The 23,180-nt window shown below is 38.5% G+C and overlaps 2 protein-coding genes across 2 annotated transcripts; both read right to left on the reverse strand.

The window, feature by feature from the left end:
* Positions 1-1,108: 1,108 nt before the first annotated feature.
* Positions 1,109-3,817, reverse strand: LOC117384966 (cytochrome c oxidase assembly factor 1 homolog). The gene is made up of 5 exons (XM_055228316.1): positions 3,688-3,817; positions 3,510-3,617; positions 2,584-2,735; positions 2,200-2,276; positions 1,109-1,266 (listed from the first exon to the last, which is right to left on the reverse strand). The coding sequence occupies exons 2-5, from the start codon at positions 3,601-3,603 to the stop codon at positions 1,146-1,148; spliced, it is 444 nt and encodes a 147-aa protein (XP_055084291.1). The 5' UTR covers positions 3,604-3,617; positions 3,688-3,817; the 3' UTR covers positions 1,109-1,145.
* A 3,167-nt stretch (positions 3,818-6,984) lies between these two features.
* On the reverse strand, positions 6,985-17,624 carry blvra (biliverdin reductase A). Its single transcript, XM_033982155.2, has 7 exons — positions 17,421-17,624; positions 15,217-15,339; positions 11,866-11,985; positions 10,648-10,745; positions 10,232-10,339; positions 9,438-9,606; positions 6,985-8,631 (listed from the first exon to the last, which is right to left on the reverse strand). The coding sequence occupies exons 2-7, from the start codon at positions 15,333-15,335 to the stop codon at positions 8,373-8,375; spliced, it is 873 nt and encodes a 290-aa protein (XP_033838046.1). The 5' UTR covers positions 15,336-15,339; positions 17,421-17,624; the 3' UTR covers positions 6,985-8,372.
* Between the last annotated feature and the right edge of the window lie 5,556 nt (positions 17,625-23,180).

Raw genomic sequence — 23,180 nt, forward strand, 5'->3', positions numbered from 1 at the left:
GCACATACACTAAGACTGATGAACTGAACTGATGAAGTGGCTTGGATGAGCAGCAAAAGGTCTACACTCCTACAACTTTCTGTCCAGTTGACAGATTTAAACTTCGTCTTTTGCTACAAAGAAATATGGTAAGAATATTTTTACTTCACAACATGAATATGCTTAAATTTCCATGAAAATAGGGATGTCCCTTCCAGTCTACTACAGTACAGTCTGCCTATGCTGCTGCTGTAGGAAGTATTATATCTGTGATTCGCTGGCTAAGATAAAGGTCTGAGCTGGCATAAGTGCCCTAGATACAGCACCAAAATGAAATTTCTCTAAGACAAGAGTAGGGCAATGGAAACAGTTTGGGTTCATGGGCATGAGAACATTGTAAAATCCCTATATCAAACAGAGTTTAAATCTGACAGTTCTGAATTCTGTCAGATTTGACTTAGTTTATGATTAATATCTAATATCAGCATATAAACAGAAGTGAAATCATTTTCTGACTATAGCCTCAAAAGTGGTGCCATTACTCAACCACAAAGATCATTGTCACCTGAAAGAACTTTAAGCCATAAGATTAATATGACAAGTTTGTGGAGCTGATCGAATAATGAGAAGGTTCAATGTGTTGATCAGAAGTTTGGAGAATTACTCCAAATTAATAATATCTAACAGAGAAACTATTAGATTATGATTGGTCCAACAGGTATCCATACTTCAAATTCTGCCCCAGCAGCCAGGTATTTGTAATCAGAAACACCTTGCAACAGAAACACCTCAGGACAGTCTTGTGTGATGTCACCAACTACTGGAACTTGCAGAGGCAGCACACACTCAGAATTAGGTTGATTTTTTACGAGAAAGCTGCAAATTTACCTAGTTTGCACTAAAGCTGCCAAAAATGACAAGGAACAAAAGATAATGTATAGCACCACATACACAATTTAGTAGCAGAACAGTGGCTTTAGAGTTTAGTTCCACTTTATTTATTTCACCCATTAGGAGTGGAGATCAGAAGAACCTAGTTGGGGCAGTTGCCTTGAGTGGATCCATCCACTTACCAAAATCTGTTATGTGATTAGACATTTGTAATTCAACAACAGAATAAGGTCATAAATTGAGTTTATAAAAATACTTTATTCAAATACTCAGTCTCAGTCCCATTCCCCAGTGTCTAAGACCTGTTCGGTTTCCACGGTTTCAGTCTCAGGAGAGTTCAGAAGGTCAATGGTCTGTCCCTCCCTCAGCTTCAGAACGGCCTGTTTCAGACGCCACCTGTGAAAAGACACTGTCACTGCCACTTCAACTACAAATCATTTACAAAGCACACATGTACACCTGATACCCCGTCACATAACATCTGCAGTGGTATTTATTGCTACAGAAAATGTTCTGTAATAATCTGTGTGTTTCTAATTTAACAGTTAATTTTAAAGTTACCATCTGTAAGTTTGTTTGAGTTTTTTGCAAGTAGATCAGATATGAAACCTGACCCCCCTTCTTCTGTAAGACCAAAGCTAGAGTACGATCACACAACAGTAATGCAGACAGCATTTAGTGGTCTTTTGTGAGAATATAATAGGGGTGGGTCGCCAGTCTAATTATGGGTGGTAGCTTTAAGGCTTTTTTAAATGCATATTTTTTGTACTTTTTATTCTAGTACTTCTTGTACCTCGATGTTGCAACACAGAAATTTCTCCTATTGTGTGACAAATAAAGGTTTACTAATCTTATTCTGACTCAAGGGCACTTCATGCCACTGAAGCAATAGCTTTAAAGAAAAACTGTCCAATCAAACCATTTCTCAAGACATAACATATATTGTCTGGAAATAGCACAATGAAAACCTACTAGTTAGGAATGGATATCAATTGTATCAATTTTGTCTTTAAATGTTCATATTAACCCGCTCTACATGATCCTGGGTTTTTTATTTTGCTATTTTTTCCATAAATTAAGATATGAACATAAAAGACCAATCAGGCGCCTTCTTTCGCTATGGGTGACATTACACTCACTTAGTCCACTTCTTTATACAGTCTATGCTTTGCAATTCTATTTAGTTTTGAAAGGTGCTTATAAATACATGCATTATTATTGTTGTTATTATTTTCAAAAACACTTGAACATTGTACCTAATCTTGCACTGAATTTACTATTTGAAATGTGTCTAAGTGGAAGGTTCTGGTTGACAGATCGCAGTCTCACCTGTTTTCTGCAGTATCTCTGTGTGATGATGCGTACAGATATCCTCCAGTCTTTGAACCTCTCACTGGGATCTTGATCTGCATCCAACACACACACACACACACACACACACACATATATATAAGCATCCTGCATGGCATACAGAGGTTTTGACTTGGTTTATGGTTAATGTATCTGTAAATAGGGGCAAAAAGTGGTAGCACCATTTACATTAGAGGCAAAATGTGTTTGCCCATTCCCTGATCTGCAATCAGTCTCTGAGCATAAAGGCTTCAAGCTGACCACCTGACACAGACCTTGAGACAATGATGTCCTCTTGTATGTGTGGGTGACATTATTTTGCATTAAGTTGATTTTTACTTGAGTAAACCCTCCTCGTTTTACCTGAGCCCAGTGCTGATCGATGTAGTTCTGTTTATCTGTCAGTCGCAGGTTGTACACTTTTAGAGGCGGCGCTCCGAGACTCTCCATGGCAAAAGAACATGCCTCCAGCTTCTGCACAGCCAGCTGGTGATACTCTGAGGCTGCAAATTTCTCTAAACAGAAAACAGTGAAGACAATTTGTAGAAAATGCATCTAAATATTATTTAGTTATTCCAAATGTTTGTTTAGGGATTAATCTAAAACAAATTTTCTAATTGATTAGTAACACAACAGACCGTCACCACTTCTCTCTAACCTCAAAACTGTAAAAAAAAAATTGTTGCATAATTCTTTCATTTTTCAGTCACACTGGGTTGTCCAAGCAACTACAGCTGCCCTGAGACAGACAGAAGTGTGGCTGCCAATCTGTGTTTATGGCTTCTCTAACCACCACAGCTAAACAGACACAATCATATAATAAAACAATGTTTTGCCCAAGAATACCACATAAATAATCCAATGTAACTGCTGTCAGCGTTATTGTAACATTGGATAAGCTTTGTCTATAAATGGTTAAATTCTAGTGTTGTGAAAATAAGGAACAAGAAAAATAAATGATAATTATAATTAACTGGAATAACTGACTTATTTTCAGCTTAAATGTCTTTTAAAAAATCTTTTTATTTCAGTTCTTTTTTTTTCCAGGACGAGTGTGTTAATAGTGACCATAATAGCATCATGAAGCAAAACATGTAACTGGGCTGTGCTTCTCCAGAGTGAGGCGTGGTGACAAGTAATGGCCTATGTGGAAATACAAGTTACTAAATAATTATTGTTACAACATAGTGGACTATTCAAGCATTCAGGAATTTTAAATGAGTATTCAGGCAGCACTTTTATTTAGTTTTTCATTTTCCAGAATGTTGGATAATAAAATGCTTACTCACTTTGCATCAGGTAGTACATGGTTCCCACTCCTGCTCCAGTCACTACAGTGGTGAATATAGCGAGCTCTTGTAGTTTTTTAGTAGAAATCCTCATCTTGTTTTAAAAGTCTAAATTGAAAGCCAAAGAATGGAGTGAAAATGCCTTCCCAGCTGCAAAATTGTTCAAAAATAAACTCACGATGGTCTAAACTTCAGTAAATAAATATTTTCTTCTGTGTTTGTGGCATAGTGTCTTTGTGACAGCGTCTCTTTTATTTCAAATGAAACATTTTCTACATATTCTGTCTCCTTCCATGAGTTGTCCTTGTTTGTTTATCTTCCTGTTTGAGGCGACGGAGAGGCGCTTTCATATGACGTCACGCACGCAATTTTTAAAAGTATGTATGTATTTTATATTTAAGTAATATATGAGCCTTTAAAGACTTTGATTTAATCATAAACTAAAATACGTATTAGTACTAAAGTAATATCAGAATGAAATTGAAATATTGTGAACTTTCATTTATAACCACTTTAATTAGGAAGCACATTATAATAATGTGAATAAGGAATAAGAAAGACTATCTCATTTTTGTAGTTATATATGGGCAAAACGGGTTTCAAACATAAACTATTGCAGCTAGTTAAAACATGGTTGATGTGATCTGATGTATAAATTGTACGGAATTGTTCATAGCACTAACTCATTGTGCAGGAGCTGATCACTAAGCACCTATGTTTAAAAGAGAGGGCTCTTCTTTAGTTTAAAGCCCAAGATGGACGATTACAGAACTAAGCTTCAAAACAAGGTGAGGCAGGAGCTACTGGTGAACTCACTCAAACACAAACTCAAATGGGGCAGATCCCCTTCACAGGGAAAGAAGCCAAAGAAGTCTGAGGTGAACTTCCTGTCGGTGTTTCCAGATGGAGAGAATGAGAATGAGCTGAGATGGAGGCTGGTGGGGCTGCACCAGAGCAGAGACAAGGCCCAGGTGTAGGAGCTGATGGACCTACAGGCCACAGGAGGTGGTGCTGACAGGAGGTGATGCTGACAGGAGGTAGTGCTGACAGGAGATGGTGCTGACAGGAGGTGATCCTGACAGGAAGTGATACTGACAGGAGGTGGTGCTGACAGGAGGTGGTGCTGACAGGAGGTGGTGCTGACAGGAGGTCGTGGTGCTGATAGGAGGTGGTGCTGATCAGAGTTGGTGCTGACAGGAGGTGATGCTGACAGGAGGTGGTGTTGACAGGAGGTGGTGGTGCTGACAGGAGGTGGTGCTGACGGGAGGTGGTGCTGACAGGAGGTGGTGCTGACAGGAGGTGGTGCTGACAGGAGCATGTCAAGATGGACCAAACATGATCGTCCAATCAGGTTTGTTTCTTTCAGTGACACATGTGAAAGAAAAAGCTCATTGGTCACCCATAATTAACAAATAAAAGCAAATTGATCTTCCCTCAGATTAACAGTTTTGTGCTTCTCTCATTGATTATGCAGAAATCTGTGATGTTTTTCAGCCTCCTGTGATATATTTTTACTGTCTTTTTCCAATACAGAGGGATCATGGATTGTCTAATCCACCTGTCAATCACGCCCATTTGAAAACAGAAAGATTCACCAAAGACCAGACTCACATCTTCATAAAAGTATTGAAAAAGTGTGTATTCTGGATCCCAGGGGAGCGTCTGAGCATCCTCCAGAAACACAGACTCCACAGTTGATCTCTGTACATGTCAAAGCCACATCACAGCAGAGTTTAGTTCCAGTGTGTGGCATGTTCGAGTGTCTGTGTCCACTGGTGTATGAATGTGTGTGTGAATGTGTGTATGAATGTGTGTGTGAATGTGTGAGTCGATGTGTGTATGAACGTGTGTGTGAATGTGTGTATGAATGTGTGTGTGAATGTGTGTATGAATGTGTGTGTTAATGTGTGTGTGAATATGTGAGTGGGGGTGTGTATGAATGTGTGTATGAATGTGTGTGTGAATGTGTGTATGAATGTGTGTATGAATGTGTGTGTGAATGTGTGTATGAATGTGTGTGTGAATGTGTGTATGAATGTGTGTGTGAATGTGTGTATGAATGTGTGTGTGAATGTGTGTAGGGGTGTGTGTGTGAATGTGTGTGTGAATGTGTGTATGAATGTGTGTGTGAATGTATGAGTGGTTCCTTGATTTAAAGCACTTTGAGCCTTAAAGGTGGAAAAGCTCTATATAAAAACATGACAAACATGACACACACATGGCACACATGACAAACATTGTCTTGTGAGATTTTTTTCACTGTGTTTACATTTGCCTTGGACAGAAAGGGTTAACTTTGCTGAGTAACTTTTGTTGTCATTGTATTTCTGCTTTCAAAAAGCAGAAATACAATGACAACAAAACTATCAAATTGCATTTAAAAAAAAGTGAACTGAACCCCACAATGTATTAAAAATTATCTCAAAATCTCATCTTTTCTCGTTCTTCTCAACTAATGCTCCTTAAAGCTTCACTGTGTAACTTTCAGGATCTCACACCTGCTTGCAAGCAAAGCAGTGACGTCTCCGTGGAGGCAATGTCCCACAGTACAGCATTTATCTATTTACATGCATGCATCATACATGTATTCATGTATTCATTGAATGTTTGGATAACTCCCATGTCTCCATGGAGATGGGATTACGTGCCATGTGGATCATTCCAGGCAAAGCAATAACATCTCCATAGCAACGAGCAGGTAACTAACACATCACTAGAAAAGTGCACCTTTTAATTTGGCAAGAAGTAATTTAAGTAATAAAAAATATGAAGTGAGTCATGTGTAGCAATTAGAATGGCAAGATTAATTGCAATAAAATGTTTCAATCCAAAATAAACAAAAATCACTATTTGAATGGATCCAATCGGTAAATCGCACATTTTTCAAGTGCCAGAATTTTCTCCACAAACAAAATCTCCTTACTTATTCTGCATATAAACATCTAATCCTGTAGTTTAGATCTGCACAAACATGTTCTGAAATGTGATTCTTGTGTTAGTTTGTCAGTTCAGATTTCAGTCTTTGAACAGAATCCTTTTAAAACATAAATCCCAAACCTAATCACAATACTTGTCAGAAAAATTGCAATTATATTTTTTTTCCAAATCGTTCAGCCTTACTATAAGTGTATTTTAAGTTAAATTTTACCTGCCGGAGGCACAAGTGGTAATTTCTTTTATGTTGATGGTTCACATTTCAAAATAGTAACAACGTTCATGCATTATCATTTCAGTAATTTAAAGGGTGCATTTACTCACACTGTCATTGAATTATGACACTAACTTTGTTTTTAAAGTCTTTTTTTTTTATCTGGCCCCCTGTAGTCTTTTTTTATATGGCCCCTTCTACTGTGTGACTGTAATAATAAATACATTCAAAATTTACAGATAAATGAAATATTCATTTTGTTCTCAAACACGTACTATGAATGAATCTAATTTTAGCATTCTATCAACGCAGTTAAACAGACTAATAAAAACAGTTACTGTTTTTATTGGTTTAATTACATTCACAAACACAATTTCAAGTTGTTGGCAATCAGAAATGGCTTGTGCGTGATTGTTAATGTTAAAAATCTTAACCACAATTCCCAAACAGTGCGACAGGACACGGATATGTTCATATGAATGTAGTATTTAGAGACATCCCACGGACAGTATTTAGTTCTATTTACTTCACTGTTCGGTCAGTCCAGACCAAACAACTTATCTCCATGACCAAAGTCATCAAATGGACAGTCCTGGTTTAGTCCTGATTTAGTCCTGGTTTAGTCCTGGGGTCAAATTTGACCCCCACCTCTCCTTTGACAATCATGTCACCTCCATCTGCAAAACTGCCTTCTTTCACCTTCGTAATATCTCCAAACTTTACTCTTCTCTCTCCCTCCCTGCTGCAGAGAAGCTCGTCCATGCCTTTGTCTCCTCCAGGCTTGACTACTGTAACGCACTCCTCATCGGGATCTCTGGCAGGAGCATTCAAAAGCTCCAGTATGCCCAAAACAGCGCTGCCAGGGTCCTGATGAGGGTGCGTAAACACGAGCACATCACCCCCATTCTTCACTCTCTGCACTGGCTCCCCATTCACTTCCGCATTCAATACAAAGTCCTCTTGCACACCCATCACTGTCTCCACGGTGCGGCCCCCCCTTACCTCACTGAACTGCTCACACCACACACCTCCACTAAGACTCGGTCAGGCCATCAGCACCGTCTGGTCATGCCCAGGACACGGCTCAAGACCATGGGCGACAGAGCCTTCTCAGTGGCTGCTCCCTATCTGTGGAACGCCCTCCCAGACCATCTCAGGGCTCCACAGACGGGGGATGCTTTTAAAAGAGGACTACCTTTTTACCTTGGCCTACAGATAAACACCGGCTATTGTTTTATTGCTTTTACACGGATTTTAATTGTCTTCTGTTTTTAATGTCTTTTTTTTTGCACTGTAGCACTTTGAGATTTGTTGTTCAAATGTAAAGTGCGTTATAAATAAAATGTATTATTATTATTATTTAGATAGAGATAGACCAGGCTGATATTTGCACTTTTTCCAGTGTGGCCTTAAATCTCAAGCACAGTTTGATATTTAGTTTTGACCGACCTGCTGCTTAAAGAATATGCAGAAAGTCTGATTTTAACACTTCAGTGCGAAGAGTTTCTCTGGATTCTAAACAATCGGTATTGTCAATGGCCATTAACAAAAAAAAAAAAAATACTGGTTGAGGTCTAATCTCTGTTTAGTCCTGGTTTAGTCTTTGTTTTGTCCTGACTTAGTCTTGGTTTAGTCCTGGTTTGGTCCTAGTTTAGTCCTGGTTTAGTCCAGGGTTAGCCTAAATAAAAACAAAACCCTAAAATAATACACAATGCTTATTGTAGGCAGAGGTCTTGTATCTTCTGTGCTAGGCTCAGACAGTGCAGGACTCTCCTCTTCTCCCTCTGAAGCTCCTCTAATGACACCTGTCCCGCTAGCTTAGCCCCAAACAACACCAAGTCCTGCATGAAGAGCCCCACAGCGCCTCTGCTGGCTGGAGGGGGCAGCTCTGTCAGCGTGAAGGAGTCGAATTTGAAGTTTATGTTCTTAGCTCTGGGGAGACCTGGTCCACGCTCCTCTATCCAGGTGAGAGATCTGGAGAAGGAGGAGGATAGACACAAGTTAAGGATTCAAGCATTGTAGTGGGAAAAAGTGATGACATAAATTAAAGTGGAACTCAACATTGAATCAAAATTTTAATGCTACTACTGTGTAGATGGTGTTTTAATATCACAGTCTACTGCTCCTAGTCTCTTTTTTGTCAATTTTAGTGTAAGCTAGGTACATTTGCAGCTTTTTATTTAAAAACTGCTTGTTTCTGTGTAGACTCTGCACACTTGACTGGGCGACAGGTGCATCGAGGAGAAGCACTTGATCTGAAAGGTTAAGAAAACTCCCGCACATTGTCTCACTCTTGATTTACTTGTATTCACACAACGATACGGTCCCTCTGACCTTGTTTTTCTTATTACAGTGGTACACGCCCACTCTAATGTATGCACTTTCTCCTCCAGTTTTATTTTATTAATCATGATATGTGTAAGAGTATCGTAGACATTTTGGTACAAATGGAAAAAAAAAATCCGCTGCTTGCTACTGTAATGTGCAGCTATCCATAGGAGGCGTGGGGCTTTGTTCTGATGAGGTTTACGCCGACGTCAGCTCCCATTGGGCACCGCAGTTTTCTAATGCGGAAGTCAGTGGGCTTGTTTCTTTTATTAAATTGTTTTAGATGAATATTGTGATTTAGATGGTTCAAATGATAGCATAATGATCCACGGGTGTCATAGATTATAACTATATAGCAGACACAAGCACAATATGTCTTCTACGAAAAAGCTGAAATCTGGCACCTCCCTCACCTGTTGTCCATGGTGGCCCCCCCTCCCTCTGTCCCTCACCTGTTGTCCTTCGTCAGCAGGTGAGCAGTCATTTTGCTGTAGTTGTTATTCGGGTCTTCCTCTATAGTCGCTTTGTTTACGCTCAGCCATCCAAACAGTTCCACAAGCCACGTCAGCCGTGCAATGCCACTGAATGCCAAGAACCCAAACCGTGGCTTCAAACTACCACCTGCAGCACAGAACAGAGTTTAGACAGCTCAATCTAGTGTAGTGTACTAGTGTTGTGTCTTTGGGCAAGACACTCTATCCATTTCCCTAAACGAACAGATCAGTGAATGTGATATTTGAGTGAAAGTGTGGACTCACTGTAGACTCTAGAAATGTGCACATGAATACATAATTTAAAGCCGTGTAACTTTTTAGCAAAAAAAATAGACTACAATAAACTATTTCCCACAAAACAATTTCGCCTGGAGAAGAGCCTCCTACTTGCTTCCATGGAAATGTTCTATTTCATCCCTAATCATCACCAGAGTAGAGAGATACATAACAAAGAAATCATTTTGTGCTTTCAGCATTGCCCTCTACAGGCCATTTGTGATTTTACATCTGTAACTTTCATTCCTTTGGCTATAATCCACAGTTCTACAGTATGGCATAAAACTCATCTAGCTCTGTGAAAAATGTTTCAAAATGTGGTTTTAACTTTATATTTCCATGGAATCATGCAGGTGACTTTACTCAGTGTTGCTTTAATCTGTGTCAGTAGAGTATATTACTACAATTAATACTGTACATAATTCTGCCTGGTAATGGAAACCCCAGCCCTGAGTTTTTTATTTAAATGTTTTCACCAGTGAAATGCAGAGCTCCCTCCTGCAGCCTCTGACCCTCCACTTTCTCCTTCAGCCATTTGTAATCAGCTGTGAACAGTTCGATGTGCTCCTCTTGTAAAATTACTCCTGTAACAAGCAAAGACATGGATTGTGGATTGTGGATTGTGGATGGTTGACTCCTGGTATAGTCTTAGTTTAGTTCTGTTTTTTCATTTTGGTATAATCCTGGTTTAATTCATCTTTAAAGCTGGTTGAGTTTTAATATTATAGAAATTTTTTTGCTTTTCAGTTAGCTGAGGTATTTGGTTACAATAAAAATACATAACATAAATGATGGTCTGTTTTTTTCTCTCTTCAATATAGAGCAGCATGAACATGCCTTGTATATTAGAAGGCCTTTATCGAACTCTATTGGCCAATTTAATGAGCCTCACCATTTTTTTCGGCCAAGTCCCAGAGCTCCACAGCCGCCTTGTAGTTTAGGGTCATGGGATATTCCACACACACATGCTTCCCTGCTTCAAGAAACTGTCTGCAACAAACAGGAAAAATACTCTTCATGAAAACTACAGTCCTTTTAGTGCACATTCAGCCCTGGTGAGTCAGGTGGTTTTCACACACGTTAGTGGCTCTGTGGACTTCAGTGGCTCTAGATTTAGTTCTGTTTACTTCACTTTTGGGTCAGCGTTGTTCACATACACCGTGCATATCTCATGCGTGTCCCCCCCTCACGCGGTGGTCTTTTGTTTCACCAGTGGCTAAATACACCGAGGAGGTGTGGTGGTGCAGGAGAAAAACCTTTTTTGAATTACACACAGACAGAGGCAGGACACTATGGCTGATATTTAGTTGATCCAAATTGTCTCATTAGACGAATGTATCAAACAGCAGCTCTGCAGTTCTCATTCGTACAAATATACATTTGCCCAATTTCAAACACTTTTACTGTCACAGTGGACTGCGTAGGTCGGCCTGAGGTCGGCCGCGTTCACACTGCACTCGCCCTGCTCCAGAGAGTGGGTGGAGCTGCTCCAAGAACATTAAATCAAAATTTTAATGCTACTACTGCTCCTCCTGTTTCAAGTGATCTCAGACCAGCCGTTTACTGTGGTCCAGAGTGAGTCTGTTGGGTTCACACCAGCCTGAGCACAGCTCTCAGCCTGAATGTTCTTTTATATGGACCTAACTAGTGGCATTGTGAAAAAAACCTTAGTCTACAAGTAACAAAAGGTTACTCTGACAATATTATCTGCTGATCTGAACATTTGTGTTTCTTGCAACACTCTGCCAGATCTAGTTTTTCATTTTTTGTGTCTGTCCTTTGAAAATACTGTAATATGAGCTTTGTTCAATGTTTTGTCTGTCCAATTCCAAATTAACGTTAAATTATAAATTAGATAGTACAGACAGTTATTCTTATTTGAGTAGTACTTTACCCAAATGCTTGTTTTACTTTTTCTTGGACCACTGTTTACTACTGCTATTGTACTTCTACTTGAGTAATATTATTTTGAAGTACAGTTATTCTTACTTGAGTACAATTATTGTCTTCTCTACCCACGTCTGCACCCAGCCCTATTGTAAACTACAACTATGCAGTGTCTGAATAGTTTAGGAGTTATTCCATAGTAGGTGTAAGTGTAGTTTTGTACCTGACTGTCTCCTCGTGCGCCTCGTTCTCGGTGCAAACGAAGGCCACGCTGATGTCATCTCTGTTCAGAGCATCTGACACAGACACCTGCTCCACTCCCTGCTGCGGGCCCATACTCCTCCTGAACAAAAGGGGCGCAGGAGAACATTGTTACTATGGCAATGAGCAATTTAAAACACAGTATTCTTTTCAAAAGGTCAAGTCCTCAAAATGGTGTCCAGTATAGGAAAACTAAACATGAATGCTGCAAAAGTGGTTTTCAGACAGTAGAATATTTTGACATCTGGTATTTTCATAATAGCAAAAATCCACAAAATCGGAAGATTAAAGGTCCTACATCCCAAGGTACCAAATTTATTTTTATATTTGAGCAAAATTTATCTTGCCCCAGTACAGATATAGTGTATAAGCAGCTCTTAGGTCAAAATAAGTCCACTGGGTACTGTCTGCATTATCCGCATTTTATTGAACAAGAATCAGGAAGTGAATTGTCGCCACAGCAAAGTTAACAAAAAGTTAACAAAGTCCGCTCTGGTCTCTGAGAGTTGTGAAAAGCACTTATAAACTCATTGTGGTGAATAATTAGAATAATGTACCACAGGTTCTATACCGCCAAACAAAGAAATAATTTGAAAAACATGAAAACCTGTCATATAAGGGTTGTCAAAACTATTGAACATCAGATACTAATCGATACTAAAACTAGAATCAAAACTAGATACTCATTTGAGCAGATATCAATACTACAAAAGTCCCTTTTTCTATTCCTAAATAGCTTTAGAATGATGTTGAGCTCAAAAAAAGTATAAGACACATAGACTAGTATGGACCACTATAAACCTACTTGGACACTGAGGGATTACACAGATATAAGACACATGGGAATAGAAACGAGACTACAGTGGTCCCTTGTTTATTGTGGGCGTTAAGTTCCAAAGATAACCCACGATAAACGAAATCCGCGAAGTGGAAAACTTTATTTTTTACAATTATTATACATATTTTAACCCCTCACCACACACTTTATAGACTTTTCTCACACAGGCATTAACATTTTCTCACATTTCTCTCTTGTTTAAACACTCTCAAAGGTCAAACGTCAAGATGACGCGTGTCCAGAGCGTCCATGATGTGCATCGGAGGCATCTGTCCTCAAATGCAAAGGCGTCCAACACGTTCTTGACACCCCAGCGTCACACTGCTAGCATTGAACATTTATGTAAATTTGGCTGAACGCATTCAGTACTGTACAGGAGGCATGGAACGTTCCTTAACCAATCAGGACGCAGAACATGTGCCTTCATACACTGCAAAAAAAAAAAAAAGCATGCAAAATTGCACACAAAAAATCTGCAAAACAGTGAGACCGCGAAAAGTGAAACGCGATATAGCGCGGGGCAACCGTACTACCATTTAATGTGGAAAACATTCTACTGTCTAAATAAATAGTCTTTTGATTATCATCACAGTATCGGAATCGGTACTAAGCATCAAGTTTTTGCCTTACTATCGAAATAGAGCTTGAAATTTTTGTATAATGACAACTCTAATATGCAAGTTGAGGTGCACATCTTTTTCTATATTCAAAAATGCACCTATGACACAGGGTGGACTTTGGCTCTGTCATATTGAATATGTGTGAGAGTTTAGGGTTTCACAATGAGAAAACATTGACAATGACAATGATAAATATCCATATCTAGTTCTTTATCAAAGTTACACAGACTAAATCGAGACAAAACAAGGTTGGCTCAGGTCTAAAACTTAACAGTTAACAGTATAAACTGCTAACATACAACATATTTCGATCACTATGTTAGGCATTAAAAGCTTTAAGTTCAATTACAAAATTACAAAGTCTTCAGTTCTTTAGGTCCCTGTGTCTCCATGGCGTCTTATCCTGTTAAGCTGCTAACCCTGTAGTTTAGACCTCTATAAACATGAAATGCATGAGATTCTTGTGTTAGTTTAACAGTTCTGGTTTCATTCCATGTTTAAATCTACTCAGTGTGGACTGATTCTTGACTTTAAAGTATGAATTGCAATTGCAAATGAAAAATATTTAACCTGAAATATATTGGTGTAGACAGATTGTAAGATCTTTTACAAAAATCCCCCATCCTCAACAAAGGAAACATGTTTCTGGAATCTAACCCCAGACATTCAAATAAACAAACACAGGGATCTGGAGAGGAAAGGCAAATATTCCTTTGGATTTTACCATTTTTATGTCTCCTTTAACCCAGGAACAATCTCCAAATGGACCCATCTTCAAACCGATGAACTTTGACTGTTTTAAAGCCACAGTATGTAACTTTTTGACTAAAACAGCATGTGTTTTTCATTTTGGTTGCGTTTATTGCACTAGAACTTGCATCCTTACAATGAGCAGGCTTGCATCTCCACAAACCTGACTCTCCTGGAGAATGTTCCAAAGTTTGTTTTTTTCTATTTCCATGGAATCATGCAGGTGACGTGCCACCTCCAGAAAGTTACATACTGTGGCTTCAAGTGATCATAAATATTTAAATATTTTAGTTAAAGCTACACTCAACCCCCAGACTGGAATCTCTTCTGGCAGCAAGAAGTGACAGATTGGTTTTTGGTATAAAAACTTGTGATTTCAGGTCAGTTGGATTTAATCCACCAATCATGTTTCATGTGTCCATTTTATTTCTGCTTCAGACAGAGACTACCTCATACCTGCTTATACACTGGATAATGGAGTTCAAAAGTGACCACCCACCCCCTGGATCCGTAAGTTCCCATTCATTTTTTCTCATAGACTTTCCAAAAAAAAAAAAAAAAGAAAAAAAAAAGAATATTAATGGTTTGACAGCTCAGGACTAATCAGCTGTGTGGTAACTAATGACCAAATACCTCAAAACCACTGAAGACAAGATGATTTTATTTAAAATCTGTTTTTGAAACTTTACAAAAGACAAAGTTATTAAGCATTTCACCCAATCTTGTATTTTAAATGTGGTTTTTGGACTTAAAACAAGGCTAGCAGTTATAGCCGAATTTGAAGCCGAGTTCCATATTTGGAGTAGCCGCCTGATTTGTCTGTTATTAATGTATATATTTTGATTTACAGACACAATAGCGAAATAAAAACACCAAGGATTCTCTTTTGGCACCAAGAAGTGACAGGCTACTATTTTTGGCATTATGATTTCATGTGTCAGTGTAATCCACCAATTACATTTCCTTACTGAATGTACTGATTTGGAAAAGTTTCATACGTTGCTTTCATATCTGCTTCTGTCTATGAAATAGACAGGTATGAGGTAGTCTCTATTACCTCGTATCTGTCTGATACACTCGTGACTGTGCCCTGTGAGTCGCTTACCTGGATATGAACCCTTTGATGGTGAGTTTTTCTGCAGCGCTGCCTGGTAAAGGAGCCAACATGTCCCTGATTCTGACCGATCCAGCCACTCCCAGACCCACCACCACGGCGCCGAACATCTCACTGAGAGAGGGAGTAAAAATGGAGACACAAAGAGGCAAGAAGAATGGAGAAAACTTATGAATGGCAGAGTACCACTTGGATATCATGTGTTAATACGACAGTCAAATACTCAATACCAGCTAAGTATTCATTTATTGTTCATTTTCGAGACAGCCCGATAGCAGTACACTGTAGGACTGTAGTCGATTTAAGACATTCTTAAGTCACATCACAGGGTGGAACGGAGTGTTTTCTGTTTGAGAGAAGAGCTCAGCCTAAATATACAGGGTTTGTGTGTTAAACATGTGTGAATGAAACAAGACATAACTCCAGGTCTGTTTGTGATGATGAAACATTATAACGTAGATCAGAAAACAGCGTAATATGGGCCCTTTAAGCTTGTGAATCATGACAATCTGCCTTTTTACAAATAAACCTACCAAAAATACCAAATATTCAGCTAAACTCCTTCACTTCTCCTTTCTATTGCTGTCTCATATAAATCTTTATAACCTAAATAAATAGACACTGTAGCACTGTGGACTCATTATTTATGGAGGACACATTCTTATGGATAATATGGATGAGACCTGCAGTTTAACTTTAAAATTTTACAGAGGTGAACCATAAAGTCGACTCATTTTTTTCACTATTGCCCGTGTTTGTATCTTGTGCTTCGGTGTCCGCCACTCTGCCTGCCCGTCTGTCTGTTTTATTGGCTGTTGCTGTGGTGATGTTATGTGGTTAAGATATGACAGAGCAGCTCAGAGTCACGGTGACACCACACATGAGGAGCACAGCGGCTTAAAAAAATCACTCACAAGGATCCAAAGCCTCTGGTCCTAAAATCAGGCAAATTATCGTGCAGTTTGTGATGGGCTTAAGAGTCCAATTACTGATTAATGAACTACATGACTAAACGACTACAGTCCCAATACACTGAAGTGATATTTGGGCTGACCACCTTCTTAAAGGAAACACATAACCTATTATTTAACACCTTAGTGCAAAAAACACGCTGAGAATGTGATGACCCTGCTCCCTTATGGGTCAGGAGTAAAACTGGGGAGCAGTGTATGTCTACTAAAAACTAAATGTATGTTATTTTTGCTTATTATACTTTTATCATGCAGTAGTGACAGATTAAGAATTGACAGTCTAATCCTTTTCATTTCAAATCATTATAGAGAGATGAGCAGCGCTAATGATTTTAAACCTGCCTCGTTAGTCCTGGTTTAAACCGGGATAAGACCTTGTTTACAACTGGTTTATACCATTAGACCTGGATTAGTCCACGTGGTTAAGTCCTGACTTAGTTCCAGTTTAGACCTGATAAAATCAATAACTTACCCCACTTCAAATTCAAATCACACTCAAAAAACAAGTAAAACAAAGTAAATATGGAATACCATTGGTTCCAATAGATGTTGGTCAATGTACACGAGGTCGGAAGCATTAATATTACATTTAAACATTACATTTGGTGTACCTGTTTGTTATTTTCATCAATACTTTTGACATGTTGGCTCCCTGGCCTCAGCAAAACCAAAGTAGTGTTGGATTTGAGAGATATAGGTACATAATACTGACTGTCATTGAAAAGTACATTACGTAACATTTCAGGTACAAGGACCGCCACTAGCTTGTCTCCAGATAGATGTATTGTTATGTCTTGAATGTTCCACAGTATGGCATTAAACGCATCTATGTCAATGAGAGACAAGCAGGTATAGTTACAGCTCAGATCTGTGGTGAGGCGACATCCATTACAGAGACAATGGATGTTTGACAAGATATTTTTAGCAATTAAAACACCTGTAATTGAATAAATATAAGGCAGAAACGTTTGATGCCATACTGTGGAATATTCCAGGCAAAGCAGTAGAATCTCCTTGGAGACAAGCAGGCAGCGTGCCAGCAACCAGAGAAGTTACATAGTGCAGCTTTATGTAACAGAGTGTGTGTGCGTGTGTGTGTGTGTGTGTGTTTTAAGTGCCATCCCAGCTGAAGGAGAGACAAGAGACTCCACAATAAGCATGTTAAAGATCCCTGTGCATGAACAGGCAAGCACAGGAAAAAGACACAATGGAAACATATTGTACCTTTCCAAAAATGGAGCTTTAGACAAAAACTGCCGGTCTTCTCTTCTCAGCAGCGCGGAGTCGTGTCTGCCTCTGATAAAGCGCACCGAAGAGGGGCGTTTTCCTCCAGGAGATAAAACCTCACAACCTTCTTTCTGAGATATGAAGTTGGGGTCGATCTCTGCGCAAAGTGTTAGGCAACTGTCCCTGCGTGAACTAACAGCCACGCGCACCAAAGATGGGACAGCCCCGAGCACACGTGACCACTCCACGCTGTCAACACGCAAAAATAAACACGTGACTCAATTTTACCCAATAACATCTGGAACTGTGAGGGATTATGAAAAATGTTATAAAACGCTTCAGTTATCATCAGTTATCATGTAAAATATATGGTTTATATAAGTAAAGCTAAAGGGTGTTTTGGGCTTTTGTTTTGTCGCGCGTATATGACGTCATTTATTTACGGAAATTATATATTTTTTCTTTTATAATTTTCAGGATCACAGTGAATAAATAATAGTCAATAAATCAAATGACAATGAAATGGTGAAAAAGGAAAAAAAACATTAATTAAAACATAATAATTACATTTCTAATTTAAATGATTTTTAAAGGGAGCATATTTTGTCAAATCTACTTATCTGGGCTTTTACCAGAGTTTAAGTCGTTCATGCATGTTTGAGCAATAATCCTGTACTGTCTTATATTTTGCGCTTGAAAGCTCGGAAGATTATAGTTTTCACCTACCCCCTATCTCCACCCACAGCTCTGTGTGTACTTGCAATAGCCATTTTTCAACAGTAAAAACATGTGTCTAAAATCTGTTGCTTGTTATGGAGAAATGAGTGGGTTCTTTCAGTTCTGCAATTTTGAACAGGAAAAGAATGACCCTGTTTCTATGGAGCTCCACAGTCAGTCGAAGTTCTGGAAGTAAAATTTTCCATTGATTTTTCCCATAGACTTTTCGAAAAATCCAAATATTAAGAGTTTAAAAGCATCGCCAAAGCTAACCAGCTACCATACATCCATAAGGCTGTTGTTTTAAGTCCAAAAGGCAAATTTAAAGCTCAAGATTCAGTGAAATGTTTTAAAAACTTAGTGATCCATAAAGTTTCAAAAACAGATTTTAAATTATATGATAGGTCTTGTGGTCATTAGTACCATGTAGCTGATTAGCTCTTAGCTTTCAAACTTTTAATATTGTATTTTGCCTTAAGGTTTACTTCTGGAACCAGGACGTGGGCAGTCACTGTTGAGCTCCATTATTAAGCTGTTTTAGATCAATATTGTGATTTGCAAAATGTTAACATTCTACTAAAGTTATGTTTGCTGTTATGTAAAAAAAAAAAAAAAAAAAAAAAAAAAAAGTATGTCTTTTGATGGCTTAATGAGAAAAGAAGAAATCTGAAATCTTTATTACTTTGTTTTTTGCACATACCTGTGGTAAATATTTATCATAGTTTTACATCAGTTAAGTGACAGTTTGTGGGAAAGCTAAAGTTGAGAAGAAAAGCACAAGAATACTGACAGTAGAACCGCACAAATGATTCTGCCCAAAATGCACTGGGGAGCCAGGACATTCATGAATGACACAGTTTTGAACAAGACTGACTGAAAGCCAAATGAATACAGCAAACTTGTGAAATAATCCCAAACATTTGTGGAGTTTCATTTTCATTTCTTTCAAAACAGTGAATCTCCCATAGAGTACACTTTTTATTGTTTTTGTATTCTCGTGGGTGCAGTATTTTCCAGTTATACTTTTGTGTTATGTGCTTTGTTTATTTTGGGTCAGTGTATTATTGTGTTAACAATAATACACTGACTCAAGGTGTGGTTGAGGTGAACTGTGGTTTTCTGGAGAGGAGCAGGAGGTTGAAGCATTGTCCTGACCCAGAATCTCAGTTAATCATATTAACTCCATGTAGAAGAGAAAAACTGCAGTACTAGTGACTAAATTTACATGCAACGCCTGATCAGTGTTGGGAAGTAACAGCTTACATGTACTGACAATACTCATTTTGAGTGACTGTATTATGTATGTGTACTTTTTCATTTGGTGGCATTCTAAAGTCAAAGGAATACAATGCAGTATTTGATCACACAATTAAGCCTAAAACAGGACAGAGAAAAATATAAAACCCAGCTTTTGTAGTGAGTGCACGTGTGACTTTAACTTCTCCAGTTTGTGATGAAAATGCAGAACAAAGAGTGAAACAAATGTAAAGCAGTTTTTAATCCTATATTGCACCTTTACACTCAAATTTAAATACAACACTATGTGAAAGTATTCAGCGTAAGAAGAGGAAAAACACAGAGGAACAGGCTGCTAGGACCAAGACCATAAATCAAACGCCACGTAGGAATAAAACTATAATAAACAAAAGGACCATTTTGTGTCATGGCAGAACACGTTACAAAATACACTTTAATGCAGGTATTCAGTATTCTGTAACTTAGTACATTTTCAGAGTATTCTTCCCATCACAGCACCTGATTTCTGGAGTTATCAGATTGTTGTTATGGTTATATTAAAGGTGCACTATGTAACTTTTCTGGTTAGTGGTCCGCCACCTGTTTGTCTAAATGTTATTTCTTTGCCTGGAATCTTCCACAGTATCTATCTCCATGGAGAAGAGCAAGTGGTGACATCGGGCAAAGTTACAGGTAAAATCTGTAGAGAGTCAACCCCGCTCACAGCTACTGGGTTTTCTGCAGAGGTGAGTAGTACATTTACTCAAGTCACTTTTTAAACAAATTGTACTTTTCAGAGTACTCTTCTAGTTGCATACTTCTAGTCCTACTTGATTAATATTTTTATTGCAGTAACTATTAGTACTTTAGTAAAAGTTGTCATTCCTCTTCCCACTGTGAGAAAGTCTAAAGCTACTTGAGCTTTATGTAACAATATGAAATGATTTGAACATTTGTTTCTTGCAGTTCCTTCAGATATGATTTAATTTCATTTTTGTGTCTGCTTGAAAACACCAGATTTTGTGCATTACTGTATTTCATGCTTGTCCTTGATATTATAAATCAGATGTTACTTGAGTAGTAGTTTTCCTAAATACTATTTACTATTTACTCGTACTTACTTAATTTCTTAGACCACTACTTTGTACTTCTACTTGAGTAATATTATTTTGATATATTATATTATGATTTATTATTTATATTATTATTACTTAAGTACAGTGTTTGGCTACTCTATCCTCCTCTGGTTATCGGATTTGTCCAATTTTGTAATGTTTTTTGACTGATTAAAAAAAAAACATATATATATATATATATATATATATATATATATATATATATATATATATATATATATATATATATATATATATATATATATATATATATATATATATATATATATATATATATATTTATATTTATATTTATTTATTTATTTATTTTATTATTATTCTTTTTAATTTAATTTAGTTCAAGTTTATTTTATTTTATTCATTTTTTTAAATTTTATTGTATTTTGTTTTGTTTCATTTCATTTCATTCTATTCTATTCTATTTATTTTTATGTTTGTTTTGTTTGTTTATTTTTTGCCTAAATGACAGACAGCTCTACGCTCCAATGGCGTCACTTCCCCTCCTCCTGGCGCGCGCACACTGACGTCACTTGTGCGCGTTCTCCCGGAGCACACGGCTAGCGACAGAGGCTAACGCGACACCCTAAAACTGCCCAGAATCTGCTCCAAAATGATGAGTAACAACCAAAGACTGGACGTGCTGGTGGGCGAGCGCCTTGCTTTAGCCGCACAGGAGATATTTTCGCTTTTCGACGCGGCTATGGTGGAGTACAAGAACGAGATTATTCGCTTGGGGAAAGAGACGGAGCGCCAGCAGCGGCTCCTGAACGCGGTATACAACCCTCGCGTCATTTTGGAGCCAACGCGAATAGATTTGGTGAGTCCTTCGCCGACACCGTGCGCCACAGTCAAAGAGGAGAACGTGGAGATTGTGCATATAAAGGAGGAGTTTGAAGCCGTGTGCATAGACCAGGACAACACGCTAGATTTCCCGCTGACAATCTTCGGGAATGAGCCTCCTGCTGGGCCATTTGTGCGACGGGAAAACGAGCAGGACAAAGAGGGAGCAGAGGAAGCGCTGACAGTGGATTCACCTGCGCAAACACAGGGCCAGAACATTCTCCCAAACAGCGACGACGAGTGGGCTCCTTCCCCCAGCAAAGTCAGCCAGAAAAAGAGGAACCAACGGGTTTTTAAGACAGAACCCATGGTCTTTCAGATAAACAACAACAATAACACTGCATCTGTGAGTGACTCTGGAGCAAACATCAAACTGGAAACGTGCGAGTGCGGGAAAGTGTTTGTGAGTAAAGAGGATTTATTCAAACACGTGGAGACCCATGTTAAAGAGAGACCTTACAGCTGTTCAGTTTGTGGAAAAGGGTTCACTGTGAAGAAAAACATGGAGATCCACATGCGGATTCACACAGGAGAGAAGCTTTACGCATGTACCCTGTGCGAGAAAAGGTTTGTCCAAGCCTCGACTCTGAACTCCCACATGAGGACACACTCCGGGGACAGTGCCTTCAGTCGTCCCGGTGCTAGTAAGCCGAGAGTCAAGGATACAACCACAGTCAAGCCGTTTAAATGCCCCGTTTGTCAGAAAAGCTTCAAGTTAAAAGCATATCTACAGGCTCATATCATGATTCACGTCGCAGACAAACATTTCAGCTGTCCAGAGTGTCCAAAGACGTTTAGCAGAAAAGTATATCTTAAAAACCACATGGCAATTCACAACAAGGAGAAAATCTACAACTGTAAAGAATGCACGTCCACTTTCCCAGACTTGGAGACTCTAATGCGGCACAAGCGCATGGTGCATGTCGCGGTCAGACCTTTCGGCTGTTCAAAGTGCAACCGGAAGTTCAAAGATGAAGCCTCTCAGCAGCTGCACATGGCTGTCCACACGGGAGATAAACCCTTCAGGTGTACAGTTTGCCACACGGGCTTTACGCTCAAGTCCAACCTCTGCACGCACATGAAAAAACACAATAAATGTAAAGATGTGGCATCGTTCTATTGTTCCACATGCAGCATTCACTTTCTGTCCAAAACCAACTTCCTCAATCACAAGGCGACGGTGTGTAAAGACGGTGTAACCATCGACTTAACGTGAAGGTTACGTAGGCCTGGCACGATTCAAGTGTGATGTGTTGCTCAAGTAAATATAGACGATAATGGCTAATACGCAAATGTATTTATGCCACTGACACAAAAACCCCACAGCAGATTTAAACCACAAAAAATATTCTAAACCTACAATACTGTAAAAAAGAAAAGCTGCAATAAATAGCAGAATGTAATGAGTCAGAAGTTATTCATTCAACCTTAAATCCATTGGTGGAACGTAAATGTACTTTTACTCAAGTACATTTGAAAATGAATACTTTTTACTTTTACTTCACTACATTTGAGAGCAGGTATCGACTTTCTACTCCACTATGTTTTTGAACAGGACTGGAAAGTTTAATTTTTACATTTTTTATTATTGTTTGAGGCCTGCTGAAAAATCTGAGATTTATTTTTAGCACATAGTAGTTTGAGCAAAGAAAAATATCCAAACACGATACAATCGATTCAGTTATTTCTGTTGAACAAAATTCAGCACAAATCTTTATCAAAGTCACTACTAAATCTGCGAGAAAGACTTTACTTTTTACACTTTAAGTACATTTTTAAACTGGCACTTTAATATTTTTATTTAAGTAGATTTTTTCATGTGTATTTT

The sequence above is a fragment of the Periophthalmus magnuspinnatus genome, chromosome 17, assembly GCF_009829125.3.
Source record: "Periophthalmus magnuspinnatus isolate fPerMag1 chromosome 17, fPerMag1.2.pri, whole genome shotgun sequence".
Lineage (NCBI taxonomy): Eukaryota > Metazoa > Chordata > Actinopteri > Gobiiformes > Gobiidae > Periophthalmus > Periophthalmus magnuspinnatus.